At 34.2% G+C, this 21,765-nt stretch overlaps 2 protein-coding genes across 9 annotated transcripts; both read right to left on the reverse strand.

The window, feature by feature from the left end:
- Nucleotides 1-1,808: 1,808 nt before the first annotated feature.
- LOC106079624 (uncharacterized) lies at nt 1,809-21,713 on the reverse strand. 6 transcript variants are annotated; one of them, XM_013240822.2, is made up of 7 exons: nt 21,692-21,713; nt 18,966-19,118; nt 13,605-13,774; nt 7,146-7,192; nt 4,068-4,294; nt 3,326-3,755; nt 1,809-2,472 (listed from the first exon to the last, which is right to left on the reverse strand). In XM_013240822.2, exons 3-7 carry the CDS (start codon nt 13,750-13,752, stop codon nt 2,188-2,190), a joined length of 1,137 nt encoding a protein of 378 aa, XP_013096276.2. In that variant the 5' UTR covers nt 13,753-13,774; nt 18,966-19,118; nt 21,692-21,713; the 3' UTR covers nt 1,809-2,187. The 6 variants fall into 6 exon arrangements, with proteins under 6 accessions (XP_013096276.2, XP_013096274.2, XP_013096275.2 ...); XM_013240820.2 differs by lacking the exon at nt 21,692-21,713 and adding an exon at nt 19,228-19,370; XM_013240821.2 differs by lacking the exon at nt 21,692-21,713 and adding an exon at nt 19,197-19,307.
- On the reverse strand, nt 8,587-13,007 carry LOC129924501 (uncharacterized). Of its 3 annotated transcripts, none has more exons than XR_008776439.1 (5): nt 11,713-13,007; nt 9,308-10,607; nt 9,125-9,189; nt 8,888-8,969; nt 8,587-8,780 (listed from the first exon to the last, which is right to left on the reverse strand). XR_008776439.1 is itself a non-coding variant. In XM_056019313.1 (5 exons), the coding sequence occupies exons 2-5, from the start codon at nt 9,549-9,551 to the stop codon at nt 8,716-8,718; spliced, it is 456 nt and encodes a 151-aa protein (XP_055875288.1). In that variant the 5' UTR covers nt 9,552-10,607; nt 12,160-13,001; the 3' UTR covers nt 8,587-8,715. The 3 variants fall into 3 exon arrangements, 2 of the variants coding, with proteins under 2 accessions (XP_055875288.1, XP_055875287.1); XM_056019313.1 differs by having other exon boundaries at nt 12,160-13,001; XM_056019312.1 differs by having other exon boundaries at nt 8,587-8,969; nt 12,160-13,004.
- Nucleotides 21,714-21,765: the final 52 nt, after the last annotated feature.

A 21,765-nucleotide genomic window follows, 5' to 3' on the forward strand; every position in this document is an offset into this window, starting at 1 on the left:
ATATTTTTTGGAATCCATTGTGATATATCTGAAATCATTGGATGGTCTAGGATTTAGCATTACTGTGATGTGTTACAGTATTTTGGTCATTGTTTAATGTGTGAAATCCTGCTGTACCTTTGTTTCTTTTATTGAACCTAGGTTTGAATTGTAAGTTTAGGAGTTGGTCTAGTTATAGACGTACCTCTCCATTTAGCCAGGTCTAAGCTTTAATTTTGCCAGTAATTTTTTTTAAACTTGTTCAAAGGTTTTAGTTTGATCACATCCTACGATGGTTTATGTTCATTATGATATAATGTGTTTTATTTTTTATGAAATGTGCAATAACCCAATTAAGGTGTGTTTGTATTATTGACAGCCAGTATATGCTTTTATAGAAATATTACAACAGAATCGGTCTGATGTGTTCCTTTTCCCTGCTTTTAGCTTGCTCAGTTTCAATTATGTCCATTCCATTAATTACATGTCTTTTTTTTTTCCACTCTAGTTTTATTGGATTAATATTGTGCAATATCCTGTCATTATTACCCTTATTATTGTGTTCAAAAAAAGCTTTATATGATTATTGAATTTTTTTTTTAATTTTGTATTTGGTTTAATGCATTTACCAAGCTAGTTTATTTTTATTTCTAGTCTTTTTATAAAGTAGTTAAGTCCATATACATTTTATTTTTCAAAACCTATTCCTGTACTACAATAGTATAAGAATTGGCAGAAAGCATTCCATTTATTTGTTTCATTATTTCATAATATCCTTGCATAAAAACACTTTTGTTTTTCCTTTGACATTCACTTCAATTGATCTGTAAATGTCTCCTAATAGATCAGCATGTCTCAATAGTTTACATACCAACTGTTCAACTTATTGTTATGATAACATAACTCATAACTCATTTTAACTTCTTTTAGATGGCAATGTTTATCATGGATGTTACAAACATTGTGTACATAACACTTCATTGTTCATTCCTGTGTTCAATTCTTATGTATTTTAACCCTACAGTAGGTGTGGCTCTCATTAGTTCTCAGCCCACATCAAAGTCTGCAAAATAATATAAGTGCCCTTTTGGCTTGTTAGAAAAATTGATTAGTGGAGCACTTAAGTCAAATTACTTGACATTGTCAATACTGGTCAGCATCATTGTTTCTGAGAATCATAATTATTTATTCTTCCTAAAGAAATGTCTGCTTTAGATGAAAAGATCTTTTTTTTAAGACTATATTTTCATTTCAGCATTTGACCTTTGCTGGCTTCAGTTTCATGTCACTATGAAAATTTCTAATCTTCATGTCATGTTTTGATCATTAAAACAATGTCCCATTTAGTCAATGTACTTGTACCTCAGTGCATTGAAACTGTTCAGTCTAGCTCACAAATACATGGACATACTGCCTCCCTACACTTCACTAAGAGATTGATTTAGTTTCCAGTGTTTGATTGTAACTGAACTTTGTCAATCTCTTATTTTTGAGGAAACTAAATTCATGACACTATTTATTCTAAATAAAGTCAACTTGGACACAAAAATTCCTTTAGTTGTTTTGTCTTCAACCATAAAATAAATCAAAGTTGATCAATATTGAATCTTCTCTTCATTTCATGACAACATAAAATGTACCTATGGCTGAGTTAATCTATACCAGTATAGATTTCACTAATAAACTGAATATAAAGCCCCAATTAAAGGTATTTTGTAATATGATGGCATGTGTCTTTTTTAAATGCTCACTGAATAGAAATAGTTTAATAGATATATGAATTTATTTTTTTTTTATTTCTGAGTAAAACTAAACCAATATCAAAGTGTAAAAAATATATATTTTATTTTAATATAAAATAAACAAATGAATAAAACATTAATGAGTAAAATACAAAGAATTGTTTCACATAACATCAACAAATAGTCTAGAAAATAATCCATGTTGAAAATTACATTTCAATAGTAGTTTCTTAAGAAATGTAATAGTTATTGTACTGGATTTATCTAATGAGTCTATATCCTTTTGATAAAAGTGTACAGTTGCTTCTGTCAGATACCGGTACCTACAATATAATAATTCAGATTGTTGACACACATGAAATATAACTGACAAGCTTTTCTGGAATTTTTTTTTTTTCAGTATGTTCTGTTTTGGTCCCATATTTCCATTGAGAGAGAAAGATAACAATTGCTCTCTTTAATAATGCTACCTGTTAGAGTGAGCATTAACTGAGAGTTTGTCCTTCACATGTGGCACCCTTTTTTCCCATGCATACTTGCACACATAGCCCAGACAGAAGTATCGAGACTCTGCACCATATAGACCAAGCTGGCCTTGATGGCACATGTATGTTTTGATCTTGATGTAATTTGGCTTCCGCATTTTGGCAGAGTACATTGCATTTATGACCTCCTGGTCAGTGTTAGACAAGCCCTGGTCCAGCAGTTCCTTCACAGCCATTTTGTAATCTCTTGTGAAATTTAGCATGTACTGAAAAGAGCAAAGAGGTCAAGCAATGCATTAGTGATGTCATGACACAAAGGAAAGAAAACTCATGTACTTTTAAGAACTCATATTTTATGAACAAAATCAAAATTAATTTGATTTCTCCTGATTAACCATAGTTGATTTTACCTCATTAAATTAAATTAATGCTTTTATAAAATTTAATTTGTGTTATATAAAAAGAGCATGCATTATCCTATAATTCTATACCAAAAGTAATGTTTTCTGATTACAAACAAAAATGTTATTGAAGTTAATCATAACAGGGTAGAATGTACAAATGTCGAAAATGAACAATTGTCAGAACATAGAAAAATAATTATGGAGATAAAGAGTTAATAACCCATTACAAAATTATTTACAACAATCACTGCTTTATACAACGAAATCTTTAAAATATTAAAATAATGAAATTTGTCTCTTAGGAAATGTTCCTGCTAATTTTTTTAGCTAGAATGTTAAGGAGTGTGTGTTTCTATGTTGACAGTGGGAAGAGGTTAGCTATGCAGTGTGAATGATGCAAGATAAGCAGCATTGTAGTCAGTGGTCTTATATAGATGACCCCAGAACGCCAGACCAAAAAGACGTGTTTTTGTAGTGAGTTAGATCTTGTTAAAAATACTATTTTATATTATTACTAAAGTTTCCTACATCTATTTCATTATATCTTAACTATATTGCAATACAAGTTATAATTTAGTATTGTTCACAAAGAAGTTATTTCAAGTTTTTACAAGTTAAAATAAAATACGCCCACAGCGGTTTAGTTGTCTACCAGCACCTTGGTGCTACAAGTCAAAGACCATAAACAACAGAAGGTTCATCACTATGAGCTCACCTCTTTAGTAGCTAAGACCATGCTCCCAGAGACCCAGACCAACTTCTTTTTTAAGATGTATTCAGGTGGTATAGCTGGATCTTGAGGCCAAGCCTGAGAGAATCCAATCCTTTCTGGGTTAAATTTGTCTGGTGGGACCAGCTTAAAGAGAGGATAGTCAGTATCATCCAGCTTGCGGAAGAGACCCACATCTACCCATGCAAAATATGGGGTTTTAAAGAAGTCCATTACACACGAGCGCTGCAGGACATCATATTTTGCATGCATGGCACAAGAGTATTCTGGGTAAATAGTGTTGGGGTAGTGCTTTGGGTATGATGGCTGACTGTAGATATGTTGGATTTGTGCCAGGTGATTGAATGATGGAAGTTCTTGTCTGTGTATTTTGATAATTTTTGTATGACTTTCAGGTAGACATGATCTAATTTTCCTGGGAACAAAAAAAATCAGAGATTAATACTATGGTATTTAATAGTATTTACTTCTTTTTAATTTTATTTTTTTCTATAGAATTATAATGAGATTGTCTGGTTTTTTTTGTTTTTTTTTATGTGAAAGATGAGTGCATTAACAAGTCCTTTTAAGATTTACAATGGATCTATTTTTTCAAAGAATATTTTTCATTTAAATCATTCTTTCAATCTATTTACTGTGTATTGACCAGTTTTTTATTATTATTTACACAATAACTTCAGAATGTTTAATATTGACCAATGATCAATCCTAAAACCTATGAACATGCCTGAAGTATTCTATGTGTTCATCATTCTCCATATAGGCCACGACTCTATTCACCATTTTCCCAAAAGTTCTCATCCACCTCTTGTACTTGTAAGGAGAGTGATAGGAGAAGTATTCCTCTCCTTTTTTGAAGACTCCCAGATCAAGAAACATGGTGACGACAGTGATTTCATCGGGTGCAGGTAACAGCATGTACTCTGGAACTTTCTCGTATTCACACCAGTTATCCTGTCAATTATCCCATAAACTTAGACAAGACTGTACATGTGAAATGATCATTACTAATAAACATTGTGATTTTTTATTTTATAAAGCATTTAAAGCATTCTTAGTACATTTGAAAATTGTTCTATATAGAGCACAGAAGATAATGCAACTTTGTTTGGGCTAAAGTACACCTTTCAGACTTTGTGATCTATTGGGCAGATGATTGTCATACTGCCAATGGTTAATGAGGATGTCATGAGGAAAACACAATGTGAAACCCCTTTACTTTCCCAAACACAGAGTAGGGTGGACTCAGAAGCAGCCTTGAAATCCGAGAATTAAAAATCCCATTCTTCAAGATTTGAACTTGGAACTGCTCAGTTTGGAAGCCAAGTGCTTTACCACTCTGCCACCATGCCCCCTAACCTTTGGGATAATTTATTTAAGTTTTCTTGTTTAAGAATTTTGGAAAAAAAAAAGGAAAATGGGATAGCAAGGACATTCCATTGCTGAAGCATGGTAGGCAACTTAATTAAAGCTTGAAAGATTTGACTAATTAGTCAATCCTAATATTAACAAATAAGGCTTGAGAGAAAGAGAAAAGCCCCCACCCAGAAAAAAATGGATCAATGCAAAGAAAGCAGATCTACTAGAAGGTCTTAGACTTTATTACACCATACTTCTGACAACAGGCATTTCCCAATAAGACTTATACTCCAATTGAGTTTCTTTAAGTTAGATCAAATCCACCAAGATCTAATTTTAAAATATTTCCAACAGAATTACAATCAATAAAAAATAATTGTTTTCTTTTTTAACCATTGTTTTGGAAGCTTTACAATCACTCCCTTTTGCCAGTCCTCTGGGACTTTTGAAGTTCGCCAACAGAGATTTAAGAGATCAGTCATTCTGTTAACAATGCACTGTCCCCCATATTTTAGCATTTCTGCTGATATCATGTCTAGTCCTGGTGCTTTGTTATTCTTTAGCACTGCAATGGCCATGGTAACCTCCTCAGCAGTTATTGGGTCTGTCTTGACCTTGAGATCATTGTCTGGAGAGGGGTCCTTGAATATGTAAGTTATGTCTGGCGACAGTTGGTTAAGGGTCTCTTTAAAGTGCTCTAAAGCTTCCAAAAAAGGGCAACTTGGCAGACTGTAACAACTGGAGGGGCATTACTCTCCTCTCTGTCCCAGGCAAAGTTTTCAGCACTGTTTTGTTGAGACGGCTTCAACAGTCTGTAGATGAAAGGCTCAGAGAAGAACAAGCAGGTTTCCGAAGAGGCAGATCATGTACAGAGCAGATTTTCGTTTTACGAAATATCATAGAACAAAGTTTTGAGTACCAACAACGGCTAACGATCAGTTTCGTGGACTTCAAAAAAGCGTTTGATAGTGTCCACCGAGAATCACTATGGAAAATAGTTAGAGAATACGGTATACCAGAAAAATTCGTCCAGATCCTACGACACCTTTACAGTCAGTCTAGTTGCTGCATTAAAACAGAAGAGGGAACAACAGAGTTTTTTACAATCGAGACAGGTGTGAGACAGGGGTGCATCTTATCTCCCTTCCTTTTCCTCCTAGCCATCGACTACATAATGAGGAGAGCAATGAACCAGACTGCCTTTGGTATTCCATGGCATGAACAACTCCGATTGACGGACTTGGACTTTGCTGATGATGTTGCACTACTCGGGGCTACAAATAAATGCATTCAAGAAATGACGGAGAGCCTAGACAGAGAGGCACCCAAAATTGGCCTCCGCATAAACTTGGATAAGACTAAAATTATGCGAGTGGGATATAAGGCAAAGGGTGTCCCCGTCAGACTTGGCGAGTCAAAGCTTGAAGAGCTGGACAAGTTCACGTACCTTGGCAGCATCATAACAAATGATGGAGATGCTTACCATGATGTAGCGTGCCGAATAGGAAAGGCAGGGAGCATTTTCCAAAGGCTGCAGCCTATTTGGACTAGCCAAGCCATTGGACTCGAGACAAAAATACACCTTCTCAACACAATCGTCATTCCAACTGCTACATATGAATGTGAGACGTGGAAGTCATCTGTCAAAATTGAGAAAAGACTAAATGTGGCTCAACAGAGATGGCTGAGACGGATTTTAGGAGTCAGTTACACAGACCGGATCTCAAACAAGGAAATCCTTTGCCGAACTGGGAGTCGAACACTTAGTGAGGTTGTGACTGAGCGTCGCATGAGGTTTGCGGGACATGTTCTACGTCAAAATGAATTACGCACACCAAGAGTTGCGATAACATGGAAGCCAAAACGAGGAAAGCGCAAACAGGGACGTCCTCGTATTACCTGGCGACACACCTTCATGGAGGACCTCAGAACAGTGGACACCAGATGGGAAGAGGCTTCAGACATTGCCAGTGACAGATCATTATGGAGACAGCTTGCCGCCCAATGCGCCGAACGGCGCAGGAGGACCTAAGTCTAAGTCTAAGTTAACCATTGTACTAACTTTAAGTTATCACAATTAACAATCGTTAAATTATTTTTTAAAAATATGTTTTTACACAAAAATAAAAAGACTATTGTTACAAATGTTTACATGTTTGTATCAATATAATCATTCTTTACATTTATAGATATGACATTTGTGCCAATTTATTGATTTCTCAGATATATTATTTCTAAACGCTTGGAAAGAATTGGAAAGAAAAATGAATTTATCTTAGCCAATAGAATATAGCAAATCTATTGACTTTCAATAATAAATTTTATATAAATTAATAAAACTATTTATTTAATAAAACCAAAACTGAGTAGATGTTCAGTAAATAAATATAAATAACTTTTCTATTATCACCAACATTTTTAAACATTAAATTAAGCTTTCACTTACCACACTTGGATTCCATGGCAGAAGTTCAACACTGTAAGTTAAGTGATCTTGAAAAGAAAAAAAAAAATCTACACATTAAAAAACATGATAAAATTTAAATATGTATTAGTATTATATTTATTTTTTTTTGTTTGTGTAGTTTTATAGGTACAGACAAATAATTTTTTTTCACTACGCTTCTAAACTTTGATAGTCTTTTGCAACTATGATTTAAAGTATTAGGCCTGCAGATAACATTACAAACAAGAAGCGCTGATATATAATTATAATTACACACAAGTATTACACATATTGGATAAAAAAATAGAGGAGGTGCTGTGGCTGAGCGGTAAAGCGCTTGACTTTCGAACCGGGGTTCGAATCCTGACGAAGACTGGGATTTTTAATTTCCGGATCTTTGGGCGCCTCTGAGTCCACCAAGCTCTAATGGGTACCTGACATTAGTTGGGGAAAAGTAAAGGCAGTTGGTCGTTGTGCTGGCCACATGACACCCTCGTTAACCGTAGGCCACAGAATCAGATGACCTTTACATCATCTGCCCTCTATACCACAAGGTCTTAAAGGGGAACTTTACTTTATATTGGATAAAAGAAATTTGACCTGCAGATGTTGCCCCAAAAAAAAGCCAGACCAAAAAAAAGGAACCTAATGATTCAGAAATCAAACATTAAAAAGATGCTTTAAATTAGAACTGGAAAAACGCAGTACTACAATAACAACATATGAGTGTTTCTCCAGTACTGGTGCCAAAAAGTGTCACATTATGCTAAAAATTAAAGTTGAAGTTTTTGGTTTCATTTCAACTGTATTCACTTCTTCAACCAGTTCACTTTAAGAATTTATCAATAGAAAATGAATTGCAAGATGTAGATTTTGACAGCAGTGTCTATTCAAGGGGTACCCCCTTTTGCGTCACAGGTGCATCACCGGGACACCACTTGATAATTTAACAACGACCAATTGATAAATTCATTGTATTTTAGCATAATATAACTGTCTTTATTGATATTAGTCTTTAGATACTGAAATTTATGCTTTTGCATAGAAAAAGTGGATTTGAGCTCAATTCAAAATTTGGGACACCGTAGCACCTGTGACACTACAAGTTAAAGTTTTTTTAAAAGATATTCTGTGAGAATATTGAAATTATTTTATTTTTGCACTAAAGTGATCCATTAGACTTGTTATTAAGTTCACTATTCTAGTCATATAGTACCCATTTGTAAAAATGCTGCTTTAATTTCACAAAATGTCGCGGGTGCTTCATGGGACACCATTTTTTAAAATAATGTTTATAAGTTTATATTTTTGTCTTATCTGTGCACAAGTGAATGATCATTATTATTTTTAATTATTGACAAATATATATTTTATATCTTTTGTTAGTTTTAACACACAGAAAAAGGTTTGAAAAAAAAAAGAAAGAAAAGAAAACACATAAAACTGTACACAAATTTTATTTGACAAATTCAGAAATCAAAACATTCCACTCTCAAACTATTGCCTTGGTATCAACATCACTTCAGTAACAATCCTGTCTGCATACACTAACTGTATGTCCTATATTTCTTTAATTTCTGTGCCTTTTAAAAAAATTATTTCTGCGCTGATCATCCAGGACTTCTATCACAACTCCTGTTAGAAAAAATTACCAGCAATGTTGAAAAGTTAATACTTCAATCTAAAACATACTTTGAACTTGTTTATTGAAATTAAAAGGTACACAGTGCAAAAAATTATACCTGGATAGAATATTTCCCCATACTTGACAATCACACAGCTATTTACAATGTACTTTTGATGAGTGAAGAAAATTGTTTGGGCCTGAAAAAACAACAACATGGGGCTGAAATACTTAATTTCTAAAATGAGTCTAAAATTATTTAGCAAGGTATATTATTAAAAAACAACTTATACAATACAGGTAACATAAGATTCAATGAAAATGTTTAAAATGTTTATATGTAAAAGCTCTTTACCTTTGAATTTGAGCATATGGGACTGACATCCAAAGAGTCTTCAAGATTTGACTGAGATTGCACTACTGAAGAAAAAGAAACAATTTCATTTAGAAATCAATTACGTAATTTTAAAATGAATAATGTTTTTTTCTCAGATAATTGTAAAGTGCTATTTAAAAATAAATAAATACAAGTACTTACCATTTTGTTTCTGAAGTTTGAACACCTTCCAAGAGCCACATATTTCATCATGCAGGCACTGACTGCCATATGAATTTCTGTATGGATAGCAGAAACAGCTTCTATTTCTGTAAGCAATAGTGTTAGGTGTAATACCTCTCACTAGGTCATTAAAAGATCCTTCTTTATTTACTGGTCGCCACTTTGATACCTTTTGCAGTGTACCATCACTCTGAACATACTCATCCGTCATCTTTGACCACATACTATACTCCACTCTGCTAATTCATCTGTGCAATTTTTTAAAGGCTCAATACTTGTTAATTAAATCCACACCACAGTTGCTACATGATCTTTCAATGCACTGCAGCTTATGAAAACAATTGGCATTAGTTCTTGGGCATAGAGTTAAGTCAAGTGATGAAGCTGGATTTATTAATGTCAGCTCTCTGTGTCCTTTTTTGATCAGAAATTTATTAATGCCCTCTATATAAAGAAAAATCTTCAAACACAACTCACATAAGCAAGACTGCATCTTATGTAAAGTAGCTTTTGCATGAAACGTTTTCCTGTTTGAGCACTAACAGATGATTGAGAGGGATCAGTTCCCTCTACTGTAAAAAATGAATATTGTTTCCAAGGCATTTTGTGCAATGCAATCACGTCATTTTTTTTCTTGCAATTTGTTCTGATTTGCACTTGGACATAAAACTTCTTGACCAAATGTTAGAAATGAGTAGCACAACCTCTGAGTTTGTTGTACTTACTAAGGATACTGCAGAGTACTTGTCTATGAGCACTAGACATCTGACTTTTTTTTTTGCTGGTGGAGTGTAGTTAGGTTTTGATACTTTCTTTAATGTTGTTTAGAAGGATGAGCTTTCTTCTCTCAGGTAGGCGCAGAAAGCGTATGTCATGGACAGCTTTTACTTTTTCTTGGGGAGCATATTTGTGTGAGACCATCAAAAACTGCAGCATATTTCTTGGGTGACCTAGGCAATTTCATCAAAGCCCTTGAAACAGCCATTCTTTTTGCCACTGGAGTCTGGAATCCAGTACCTAGTGATTCACCAACCTCTGCTGAGATGACATTAAGTGGACTATTAGCTTGCTGTTTTCTTTCTTTGCGTTTTCTGTTTATCCAAGCTTTTTCATGTGGGCTTAACTAGGCCCTGTATGCAGCTTTTCTCAACCTTTCCTTTTCTCTCTGCTCTAAAACAGCAACACGTGTTAGAGACTCAGGCTTTGATGCTTGTAAATTTAGAGTCTTTCTTGGCTTGTAGACGCCTTGAAACTCTAACAGATACTCCATTACTGAAATCTGTAATTTATAAAAAAATGTATAAGTATCTAAATAAATAGATCTATTATATATAATATAGGCCTACTAATAAATTTCATAAACATATAATATATTATATATTGGTGCATTATTTAAATCTAGTCTAGTAATGCCCATAATTGCTTGATAGGGATAGACTCAATCAATAGTATAGGACTAGTACTGTTAATTATATTAACTTAAGTTATAATCATTCAGTGGTAGACTGAAAGAACTGAATATAATATAATTGAATATACTGTATAAACAATACAATGGAAATTAAGTGCAGGTTAAACCAAACTTTGTTTTAGATACTATCTACATTTTAATATAGAATAGGTCTATAATATAGATCTAGTCTCTAGATATTTTTCTAGATACTGGTCAATTTAAAGAAAAATATATTATTAAATCTAAAAATAGATTCTAAATCTAGTCATAAATGATCTAGTCTAGAGTCACTAGTCTAGATTCATAAAAGATCTAATGATTTCTAATCTAATAATCTAGTTTAGATCTAAATCTAGATAGTGAATTAGATCTAGACTGACTAGACTATTCTACTCTACTCTAGGTCTAGATCAAGACTCAAGAGTAAATCTAGCTATAATATAATGAATTACATAATTAGATCTAGATCTAGAGTAAATCTAGATAATGAATTACATAATTAGATCTAGATCTAGAGTAAATCTAGATTTAGGTCTAGAGGTCTAATCAGTCTAGATTTCTAGATCTAGAGTTAAGCTCTTTAAAGTTTTAAAGACAAGTGTCCGAGATGCGCCTCAAACGAAAGATCTAATAGTTCTAAATCTTATTTACAGTAATAAGTAAATTTTAATTATTTAATATTTCTTAAACAGTACCGCTTTATTTCTTTTAGATGTAGCTAATATTATCTGACACTGTAAAATCTTTAACAAACTATCACTAAAATCTATTTGGACTTAACAGACGCAAACTAGGACACCATTTGTAAACAAACGGAGTAGTGTCCACTGAAACGCCCCAAACGATGTAAAGTAAAATTACAAAAAATATAAAATAAAAGATGTCAATAAATGTTCATTTAAAATGATTAATTATGAAAATAGTTTATTACATATATTAAAATCATTTAATCTTAATTAAAACTTCCATGAATACAGAAAACGTAACAAATCCTGAACTCGCATTAGACGCTACATGTGACGCCATAATTTATGCATGGAAAACACCAGCACGGGGTCCCAAGGAGCGCCTCAACGCCTAATCCAATTTACTTCTCAAAATAAAAACAAATTAATTATTTTAAATCGCTACACACGTCTACTATTACATCAACATAATTGTTTTAGAAATATAAACTTTTTGTTTAGTAACAGGCTTTAAAATTGATTAACTTTACGATTTAAGACTAAATTGTGTTCAAGACGCTTCACGTGACGTCATGATTGAATGGTTAAATTTAGTAACCTCGTAATAAAAAAAGCACTTCGATTTGGATATTGCAATCAAACTTATTTGTAATAAGCTTAAATTTCAGTAGAATAATGAAATATCTACGTACCTGATGGGTTGTTGATTCACAAAAAACAGATTAAATGAGGTTTTTGTGCAAGATTGCCGGCGATTGATCGTGTCGACGCTTGAGGCGCATCAATGGTTTATTGTGGGACACGCTATTGTTTACGTACTCCTGTTAATTACTACGCCAGTATTTCCAGCGGAAACGGCACTTCTTTTGTTCTACACAATACCTGTGATGCTCAAAAGAACTCTCATTCATAAAAAGTAGTGTTGTGGGAAAAATAATCCCATTCTTAACACACGCAGCACAGGCGCTTCATCTGGGACACCTCGACCTATTTTAAGCTCGTTATGCATGTTTAGAAAGCTTTTAACAAAAAAAATACTTTAAAAGAAATCTTTAATGCTTGTTGTAACAGAAATGCAATGTTGAGCATATTATTTATTTCTTGTTTACAATTCATAGAGGATTGTAATTCCGTATAAAGTGGGACACATCGCGATGCGCCTCAAACGCCTTTTTGTGACCGTGTTTAATCAATATTTTAATAACCTTGAGAAAAACTAAATAATGACATTGAAATATGAGGATCTTGTTAACATATTCCAACAAAGATGGAAGTTTTATGCCCCTTGGTTTTAGTACGATATTAATTCAATCATACCATGGTGTTCCGTGTTACATCAAAAGCTGCCATTTTGGGTAGTAATTTCACACATTTTTTACAATTTCAATATTTCCCTAGCACCTTATGAGCTCAAAATATCAAAATTTATAGATTAACCATTTCTTAATGCAATGTAATGCAAATTGTCACATTTGAATAACAATCTTATGAAATACGGACTTTTTAGTGAACCAATACCTAGTTGTAACCAGTACTGGAGAAACACTCATATAGAAGCTTACAAATTAAAGGACATGAAGAACAACATCAATGGCCAGTTTGACATTCTACATGCTCAAAGAAATTAAAGAGTGAGCCAAACTACACAAATTGATGCATGTCATATCTTCAGTTCTAGCTTGGAATGCAGGGAAACTTAACAGCATGCATATATATTTATACACAATTTTGTTCAAATGTTAAATCGTAAATTAACTACTTATATGCTGTATCTTGACAAAGCTGTTTATTCTTTTGGGGACATTATAAACCTGGCAGAGCTAGCCATCTACTCATAGGGGTGAAAATAAAAAAACAGAATCAAAACAGGCTCAAGGATAAGGCTTAAACAGCGGGAAAATATGGTGAGAAAATAGGATGAGCATTGACAAGATTTTAGTTTGCCAAAGGGTGTAATATTATTAATTAGTAGATAACTTATGATCTGTTGAGACAAATAATTTTAGTGAGTTTTAACCATAATTTCAAAACAGCCCTTTGAAATTACATGTATGTATTTAAAAGTAATTTGGCTAATGATTGACTAAACTTTAGTGGAAAAAAAACATGCTAAATACTTATAAAAAAAAACACTTACAAATACAAAACAAGAGGAAGCCAAAAACTGTCATTAAAGTTAATCCTAGAAGTGTTTTTTTGACACTCCAGCGGCCATAGCGGAGAGACATTTCAAATGTTATCCACTGCCGCCGCAGTTTACTTATTCCAGAGTTACTGAATGGCATCGTGGATCAAATGGTTTTGTACCTGAATGAACAAAAAAATATGTAATAAAATATTATATAATTAATTATATATCATAATAATACCATGCCACGGTGAGGCCAAGTTATCCTGACTGCCAGGTTATCAAGACTCTTCTATATTTGTTAAACTTTCATGGCAACTATTTAAATGTAAACAATTTTTCAATTCTTTTACTAACTTTGAAAATGTTAGATATCTCTTAAGAAATGAAGTCAGGCTGCAGCAAAGGTCAAACTCAGGACCACTGTGATGATACCCTAAAAAGTATAACACACAGCCATTCTTTATGCTAGGAATGTTGCATGAAATACGACTAAGCTTACATTTTATGTCAATTATTTTCTTGAATGAAATTGTCTAGTTTTTCAAAAAGCACAAACTCTCAAAAAAATGAAGCCAAAAGCTGTCTTAACTTAACCCTTGAAGGTTCTGGGTATTTTTTTGCTAGTCCTGAGGCCTGCAAGTGTAGAAACACTGCAGCCACTTTAGTGTCACCTGGTGGGTCCACATCCTTTGCACACACGCTACTGAATGTGCTTTTGTGTGTTTAATGATAATAACTTATTGTTGCTACAAATATTTTTGAATGAATTATTTGATCTAAGTTCCAGAATGTTACAACATACTTTATATCACATGAAAAACATTTAGGTACATCATACTAGTAAAAAAAATAAAGAAAAGTTCCCCTTTCAGACCTTGCGATTTGTAGGGCAGATGATGTCAAGATTATCTGTTTCTTTAGCCAACAGTTAACAAGCAGGGTGTCATGGCCAGCACAACGACCAACCGCCTTTACTTTCCCCAACTGAAGACAGGTACCCTTTAGAGTTGGGTGGACTCAAGGGAGCCCTAAAAATCTATCATACTTTTAAGTATGTACAAACAGAGTTCTCTAGAAAAGAAATAAATCTCGTATGCAGGTAGATTTATAAGCTCACTTGTTTTGAAAATAAAAACTATGAGATATATCAAAAATGAAAAAGAGAGAAAGCCAATGAGAGACAGTCTTTGAAATAAAGAACAGTTGGATGGCTGCCTGGTCGTGCGGTTTGCATGCTGGACTGTCGTTCAGATTTATCGATGGTCCCGGGTTCAAACCCTGCCCACTCCCATCCCCCGTCGTCCTGCGGGAGGTTTGGACTAGGAAGTAATTATCTTCAACTCTGAAGGAACATCCGAAACATGTAAAACATTTTACAAAACATTTTTTTACAAGCTCAAGAGTTCTCAATGGAAAGATTGAAGGAGGCCATATACAGTGATAGCTCTACCTATATATTAGTAATAGACACTAGACTTACAATGACTACATGTAGGAAGACTAAGAGTAAGAGGTCGATATGATATTTAAACAAGCCACTTGATCTAAATCTAGATTTTCAATTTTCTAGAGATCTTATAAATCTCATACTTTGTACTATATAAACACTATCGTACTTGACTATAATATTAGTATATATTATTATATACACTACAATCATAGTTCCTCGTACTCGTAGAAGTCTTAGATTATAAATTAAAATTGCAGGCCAGAAGTTGGTATACTCATCAGTCATAATGCTGGCTATACTACATGACTAAATAAGATATATATTGACAAGATATAATTATTATAAAAATTAATATTATATTATAAATTTAATAGAGTATTCTAGATTCTAGATCTAGAATCTAGTAATTACATTTTATTATAAAAGTTAGACTCTCACTGATTACATTACAATCTCAGGATCTAGACTAGATCTAGTTGAGGAATAGATTCTTAGATATTCTAGTCTAATCTAGTTACTTAGTTAGCATAGAATCGTAGATATTTTTTTTTATTAAATTTAAATTATTTGTTTCTAGACTCTACAATAACTAGACTGACTAGAGGGGTTGAGCCTATAGTAATAGTTAGAGTATAGAGGTCTCAATTACTCTATATGACATTATCATGTCATGATTATGACAGATTCAGATTAGATGATGATAGATCTAGAATATAGATCTTCAATCTAATCTACATCTAGATCTCAATCTAAATTCTTTGATCTATTCTTAGTATTCTTTGTCAGTATGAGTATGTGACTATGTATTTGTCTTGCCTTTTAGGTTTTTGTTTTAGGCTTTTTTAGTTAGACTAAACTTTAGACTTTCACTTTGGGATAGTTGATCAAATTTTGAATTCGCTGCCTGGGCCTTGATCAAGACAATCAAGTTGAGATATCTAGACTAGTATCTACACTACTGTCACTACTACTAACTACTAGATTGATAGATCTAGTCTCAGTAACTTACGTTTATCGAACAAGTTAAGCTCATTTGCCGACATTTTTTATGTTTGAATTTGTGTATCTCCGTAAAAATTAGACCTAGAAAAAAACTGATTATATCTATGAACTCCTCATCCATTTTTCTTAAAAAGTAGACATGTTTTATTCTATTACTACTCAAAGTTAAACTTATATTTGATGTTAAAGTGAGTCAGGTCGATGATTTCAAAAGCTTAAATTATCGAACACTTTTTTACCTCTATCTTATCTTATCGAACATATTAAGAACTTATCGAACACATGAGAAGTATGGTGTTTTAAAAGTGTTATAATCTTAAAATTTTGTGAAAAGTATGATGTTTCAAAAGTGTTATAATCTATATTTTTAAAAATTTATATCATTTTCTTTTTACGCCATGTCAAGACAGACAGATTTTAGTCATTTTCACATGGTCCACATCGAAGGAATCTATAATCTATCACTGATCAGCTCTGCTTAGAAACTGACGGTGCTAAGCCCAGTAACGCATTATCGTAGTACTTATTTAGGTCTAAGCTATTTTGAGACATAAGGCCATTAATAAATTAAATCCAGATATTATCTATTTGAGGGAGAGCCTAATAAGCTTTGGTAGCCAATAGATAATCCTCCCCAAGTCATTGCAGGACACAACAGTTTACTTGGTTGACCTAAAAACAAAACATACGGTACGCGGCCCTACGTAACTAGCCGCCGATCTAGCACGCTCAGTGTATGTAACAGCCCAAAAGTCAGTGCTAGATATTTTTCGATCTGGGCGGGGAAGGGGGGTGGTGCTGAAAAGCTTTGGTAGCTTGCGAGCTGTGTTACCTATAGATGTAGATAGATACGCCCTCCCTAAACCACCTGGTTGACCAAAAAAAAAAAAAACACCGTATTTTAGAGCACGCTTAGTATTTGTCACACACACACACAAACAACATATCTATATATCTATCACGCCTAGTGTTTGTGACCTAATTAGCGGCTTGACCTTAGGTACTCGAATGATGGCTCCTCCCCCTTTCCCCTCAACATTGTTCTTACTACAACTTGAACAATGTTTTGGGGCTGCGTTGGTGGCCTGGTTTACACCTGTGTGTTGGGCTGTCACTGACCTTTTTTTTTTTTTGTTGTGTGTTAGTCTGGTGGCTGCGTTTGGATTGAGTCTTGAAATTTACGTTGTTACTTTGCACTGAAAAAGTGTGAATGTGGAGAGTGGAATTGCGTAAGAAGAAAGCGCGGGTAAGGGGGTGTAGGCAGAATAAGAGAGTGGTTAAATGTGTTATTGTTATTATTTTGAGTATTTGTGATGTTTCAAAGGAGTGTCTTTGTAGCGCATTATGAGCTTTATCATACTTTATGGTATATGGTACTTTATATATAATTTTTTTAGACCCTGCGCCACACGTCTAGATCGAGAAGCACAACTGACTATGTATTTGAGGCTGACGTCACATTTTAATGGTCGATCAATTATTGATGATCTCTTGATACAGTGTCTGGACTGTTTCTCTCCCCCCCCCCCTTTTTTTTACCTACCAAAGACATTTCTATTTCAAAATACCATATCTATATTCTATACCTCCCCCTTAGCCTTAGCCCTTTCGTTTTATTAATATCTCTTCACATCAAGCACATGCGCTAGGTATTGGTTTATAACACATAATTCAGAAGTTAATAGAATGGGGCATCTGAAAAAAAAACACAACTGGATATATTCTAAATTCATTGTTCCTGTGTTATATTTTATATTCCTTGCACCTATGGCAGCACAACCATGATAATAGCATCAAACTATATGTGTCATAAAATCAAGCTTTTAAAATGGGTACAATTAGTGCATATCGATGTAAATCTATTTACTTAGAAAAATATAGCACATTTACGGTAAACCACAAATAGCTGATACAAATTGTTACACATGGGTAATTTATATATGTACTTTGCATTACATTATTTTTAAAAATAACAATTAAAAAATATATAATTTAAATATTTTGTGTTCTTTGGGTTATATCCCTTTGATGTTTATTTTTAACATTAAAATGGCGTTCGATATCTTACGAAGCTGAGATTGCTTATATAAAAACTGCTATTATCGAACACCCCCTTTTTAAACCTCAATTTTCATGTTTAGGTAACAAAGGACACTTTCAAATAAATAGTTGTAAATATTTCTCAGCCTAATTAGAAGCGTATTATATAGTTTTTTTGAGCTGAAGCATCATTAGCATTAAAAAATACCCTTAACCCGAGACTCACTCCACTCTTCCCAAGAGTTCAAAAAATGTGAAATTTTTATACCAATATTACCAATGCACTTTGAATATAAGTAAAAAAAATGATCCTCGGGTGAAAATGAAACTAATTATAACTTAACTATAAAGAAATGGACGATGCACAATAAGAATGGACTAGTTTCTTTATAATCATCGAAATAAAGGAGAATTTTAAAAAATACAATGGGGTGTTCGATAAGTACCTTAAAACGAAGGTGTTCGATAGATGTAAGTTACTCTATATACTAATATAGATCTAGAATACATCTAGATCTAGTATTAAATTATATAATTTAGTATAGATCTAGATTATTCTAGATCAATATCTAGTCCAGCCTAGACTCTACTCCGACCCAAGTCCCTAACTTAGGGCCTAAGTTTTGGTTTACCCACGTCTCAAACTCAAAGCCCAAGTGAGACTCAGGTATACGACCTACCTATATAATAATAGTCTAAATTCTAAATAGACCCTATATTGCAATCTAATCTAAGTGAGGCAACCCAAAGAAAGGGGGAACAACAACATAGCAGCTAAAACACACGGGCAATCCTCTGATACTTGTCTATGAGATTTACAGACTATAGATCTATATTTTAGATCTATTATATGATTAGATCTAGATTCTACTTACTGCCTGTCGCCATATCTAATGGAAGTCTAAGATGTCTCTGTTAACTCTGTTATCAACTGCTCATTCATGCTGTGTGTAGATTTGCGTCCTGGTGCTCCTGTGCAAGGCGAGGTTATATTTGGCCTACTTGTCGATCGAGGTATCTCCACCTGTCTAGAAACATACATAACAAAATTTTTATCATAACGATTGGTGCGAAGCATAGACTATATTCAAAAAGTTAACACTTACCGGGTATGCCCAACAATATGCATATACTCACAATCGAAGAGCATGTTAAAATTAGTGTTGTGCTGTGTAGGACTGTAGGCCTATAATCTATTTTGAATATATTATTTTACAAAAAAAAAAAAACGTGTTCAATTCGAAGACTATATAGCTCTAGTAAATCAACACATGCGTACTAATTCCCTGTTAATTTTGAGGTGGTAAAATTCGGACCAAATAAATTGGATATCTGACCTAGTTTGAGATCGATTAGAACAATAAATAGGATTTTCATACATCTAGGGTTAAATTTATCTCTCATGGCACTGTTACGTTTTTGAAAATGGGGACTGATGCTGTGATATATAAATACTTAGCCAAGCTTCATAATTATTAGAACCAACCGTTGGTGTTATATGTTATAGCGTTTTAAGGCAATATATATATATATATATATATATATATATATATATATATATATATATATATATATATATATATATATCTGAAGTAGGGAAGCTGGGGGTGTGCAATGGAATAGGCCTAACAAGATTATAAAGATAACCTCGAGAACGTCCTCAAGAAAAGCAGAATGAACATGAAGGGCAATAACCATGCAGTGATCGCTCCTCATTGAATGGAGCAATGGGCGTAGCAGAGTTCCCGTGGGCATGGGTTCAACAATATGATAGTGCTTACCCCCCCCACACACACACACACCAAACACAAACACACACAAAAAAACTTTAAAAAATTTTTGAGACAAATCATTGTCCAATGTGTGTAGGTTCACTTTCAGTCCAATCTATACACCCAAGACCAATTATTAGGGCCTATAGAATGCCTGAACATGCACTGACGTCGCAACCTGTGGTCAGTTTAGATCAATAGCTCATTGCCACGTTACAGTCCCATCCGTCACGCCGTTCCTTACGGGTGGTGATGGTCCAACCACGAATAGTGGCGGCACATTATGGAAACACACTGGAACACCTCGTAGGCCCTACCTCCAGCCTTAGAATGGTAAGGAGTAAGGAGGAAATTAAACCCATACGAGCCGACCCGCGGCGTGGCATACGCCACTATTTAGTGACGGGTGAACACTTCCTGAAAGACACAGCTGTCTAAATGGGGTGAGTTTGGGCAAACGACCGTGTGCGCATGCCTGGAGAGCGAGGAAGGCGCGGGTGAGGGCGGAAGGAGGGTTAGAGAGTCGGCGTGCGTGCGTGGTGTTCCGCATGATTGGGCGACGTAGATAATTATATATATGTACAGAGAAGATAACTCGTTCTCCCCCCCCCCTCTTTTTTTTCTGAGCCGCGCTCTCTGACGCTGCGAAAGTAACGTGGGATAACTCTAGTCCTACTTGCAGAAATAAAAGAATTATCTTCCCATGAAATTTTTCATCGAGGGTTAGAGAGTCGGCGTGCGTGCGTGGTGTCCCGCATGGTTGGGCGACGTAAGGAATTATATATACAGATCGTTGGCTCGAGGAATCGTATCCCGTGAAAATGGGTGTGATTAAATAATCATCTACTTGATGGGGAAACTCTGGACTAGGGATAGGTGAAGAGCCAATCTTTCACTCTTGGCCTCTGGTTAAAATCCTTCCGGTTGGTCAAAGGGTTAGAAATGGACACTCACTGACCCCGTCAAGTGATCTACATGTTACATTTATATGTGTATTTATGTTTATGTATGTTGTGTGTGTTTGTGTTTGTTTTCTTGTAGTCTCCCTTGTTCTATTGTTCAGTATGTTCACGGTTTACTCTTTAAGTGTGTCAGTAGTGTGTAGTCATTGTGTATTAGTCTCTGCTGGTTGGTCTCTCCTTGTTTTCACGTTAATAAAAATGGAGTGTAACTTTTAAACATCAGTATTGTTAGTGTATTGTGATAATATAACACTACATTTTGGTGGAGTAATGGAATAATGGAGAAAAATGATAATAATGGAGACTTAAAAATCTAATTCCAGTTGTGCTGGCCCCTTTATTGCATGCGCATATCTGGGAAGTTGGGCTTTGGTGCTCTTTTGAAATAGAGCTGTAAGCTTTATAATTATACATAGTTTACTAGGAGAAAAACAACAACAATTACTATGCTATCACCCACGCACAAATATAAACATATAAAGCCTAAGGCAACTGCCCGTTTTGTTGGTTATATTAATGAGCCATTCCTAACCACACACGTGTCACAAGTTGTGAATCGTTTAAGTTATGCGCGCAACACACGCTATCAGTATGAGGGATTATATTTTCTAGATGCAATGAAGGGTGTTCCATCTTAAGCCTGGGATCTCAATGTGGATTAGCTCAGAGGACATTTTAAAATATTAACTTATTAATGCTATTTACATTTAATGTTACATTAACTTTGAATGCTTGTCACTGTCGAAAGAATACTTTGGCATACAATTATAATCGCAATGTTTGATTACTTCATAAATATACTCTTTTAAAGTCATAATTACCTCCCTTGTGTCAAACGCGTTTGGGTATATGTACTTAACCACTTACTGTAGTGAACACATGACTAACTTAAAAGCTGATCGCAAGCCGCTTTCACGTCGCTCATTGTCGCTTCACGTGGA

Source organism: Biomphalaria glabrata, chromosome 2 (assembly GCF_947242115.1).
Source record: "Biomphalaria glabrata chromosome 2, xgBioGlab47.1, whole genome shotgun sequence".
Taxonomy (NCBI): Eukaryota; Metazoa; Mollusca; class Gastropoda; family Planorbidae; genus Biomphalaria; species Biomphalaria glabrata.

Excerpts from the sequence above, each read along its gene's own strand:
- LOC106079624 (XM_013240822.2), bottom strand. The coding sequence starts at position 13,752 with ATGCCATTCAGTAACTCTGGAATAAGTAAACTGCGGCGGCAGTGGATA. Across the intron at positions 7,193-13,604 it reads CTTCCTCTTGTTTTGTATTT|ATCACTTAACTTACAGTGTT; the intron begins GTAAGTGTTTTT and ends TTTCTTTTCAAG. Across the intron at positions 3,756-4,067 it reads GAACACATAGAATACTTCAG|GAAAATTAGATCATGTCTAC; the intron begins GCATGTTCATAG and ends TTTTGTTCCCAG.
- LOC129924501 (XM_056019312.1), bottom strand. The coding sequence starts at position 9,551 with ATGTGGTCAAAGATGACGGATGAGTATGTTCAGAGTGATGGTACACTG. Across the intron at positions 9,190-9,307 it reads CAAACTTCAGAAACAAAATG|TAGTGCAATCTCAGTCAAAT; the intron begins GTAAGTACTTGT and ends CTTTTTCTTCAG. Across the intron at positions 8,970-9,124 it reads CCATATGCTCAAATTCAAAG|GCCCAAACAATTTTCTTCAC; the intron begins GTAAAGAGCTTT and ends TTGTTTTTTCAG.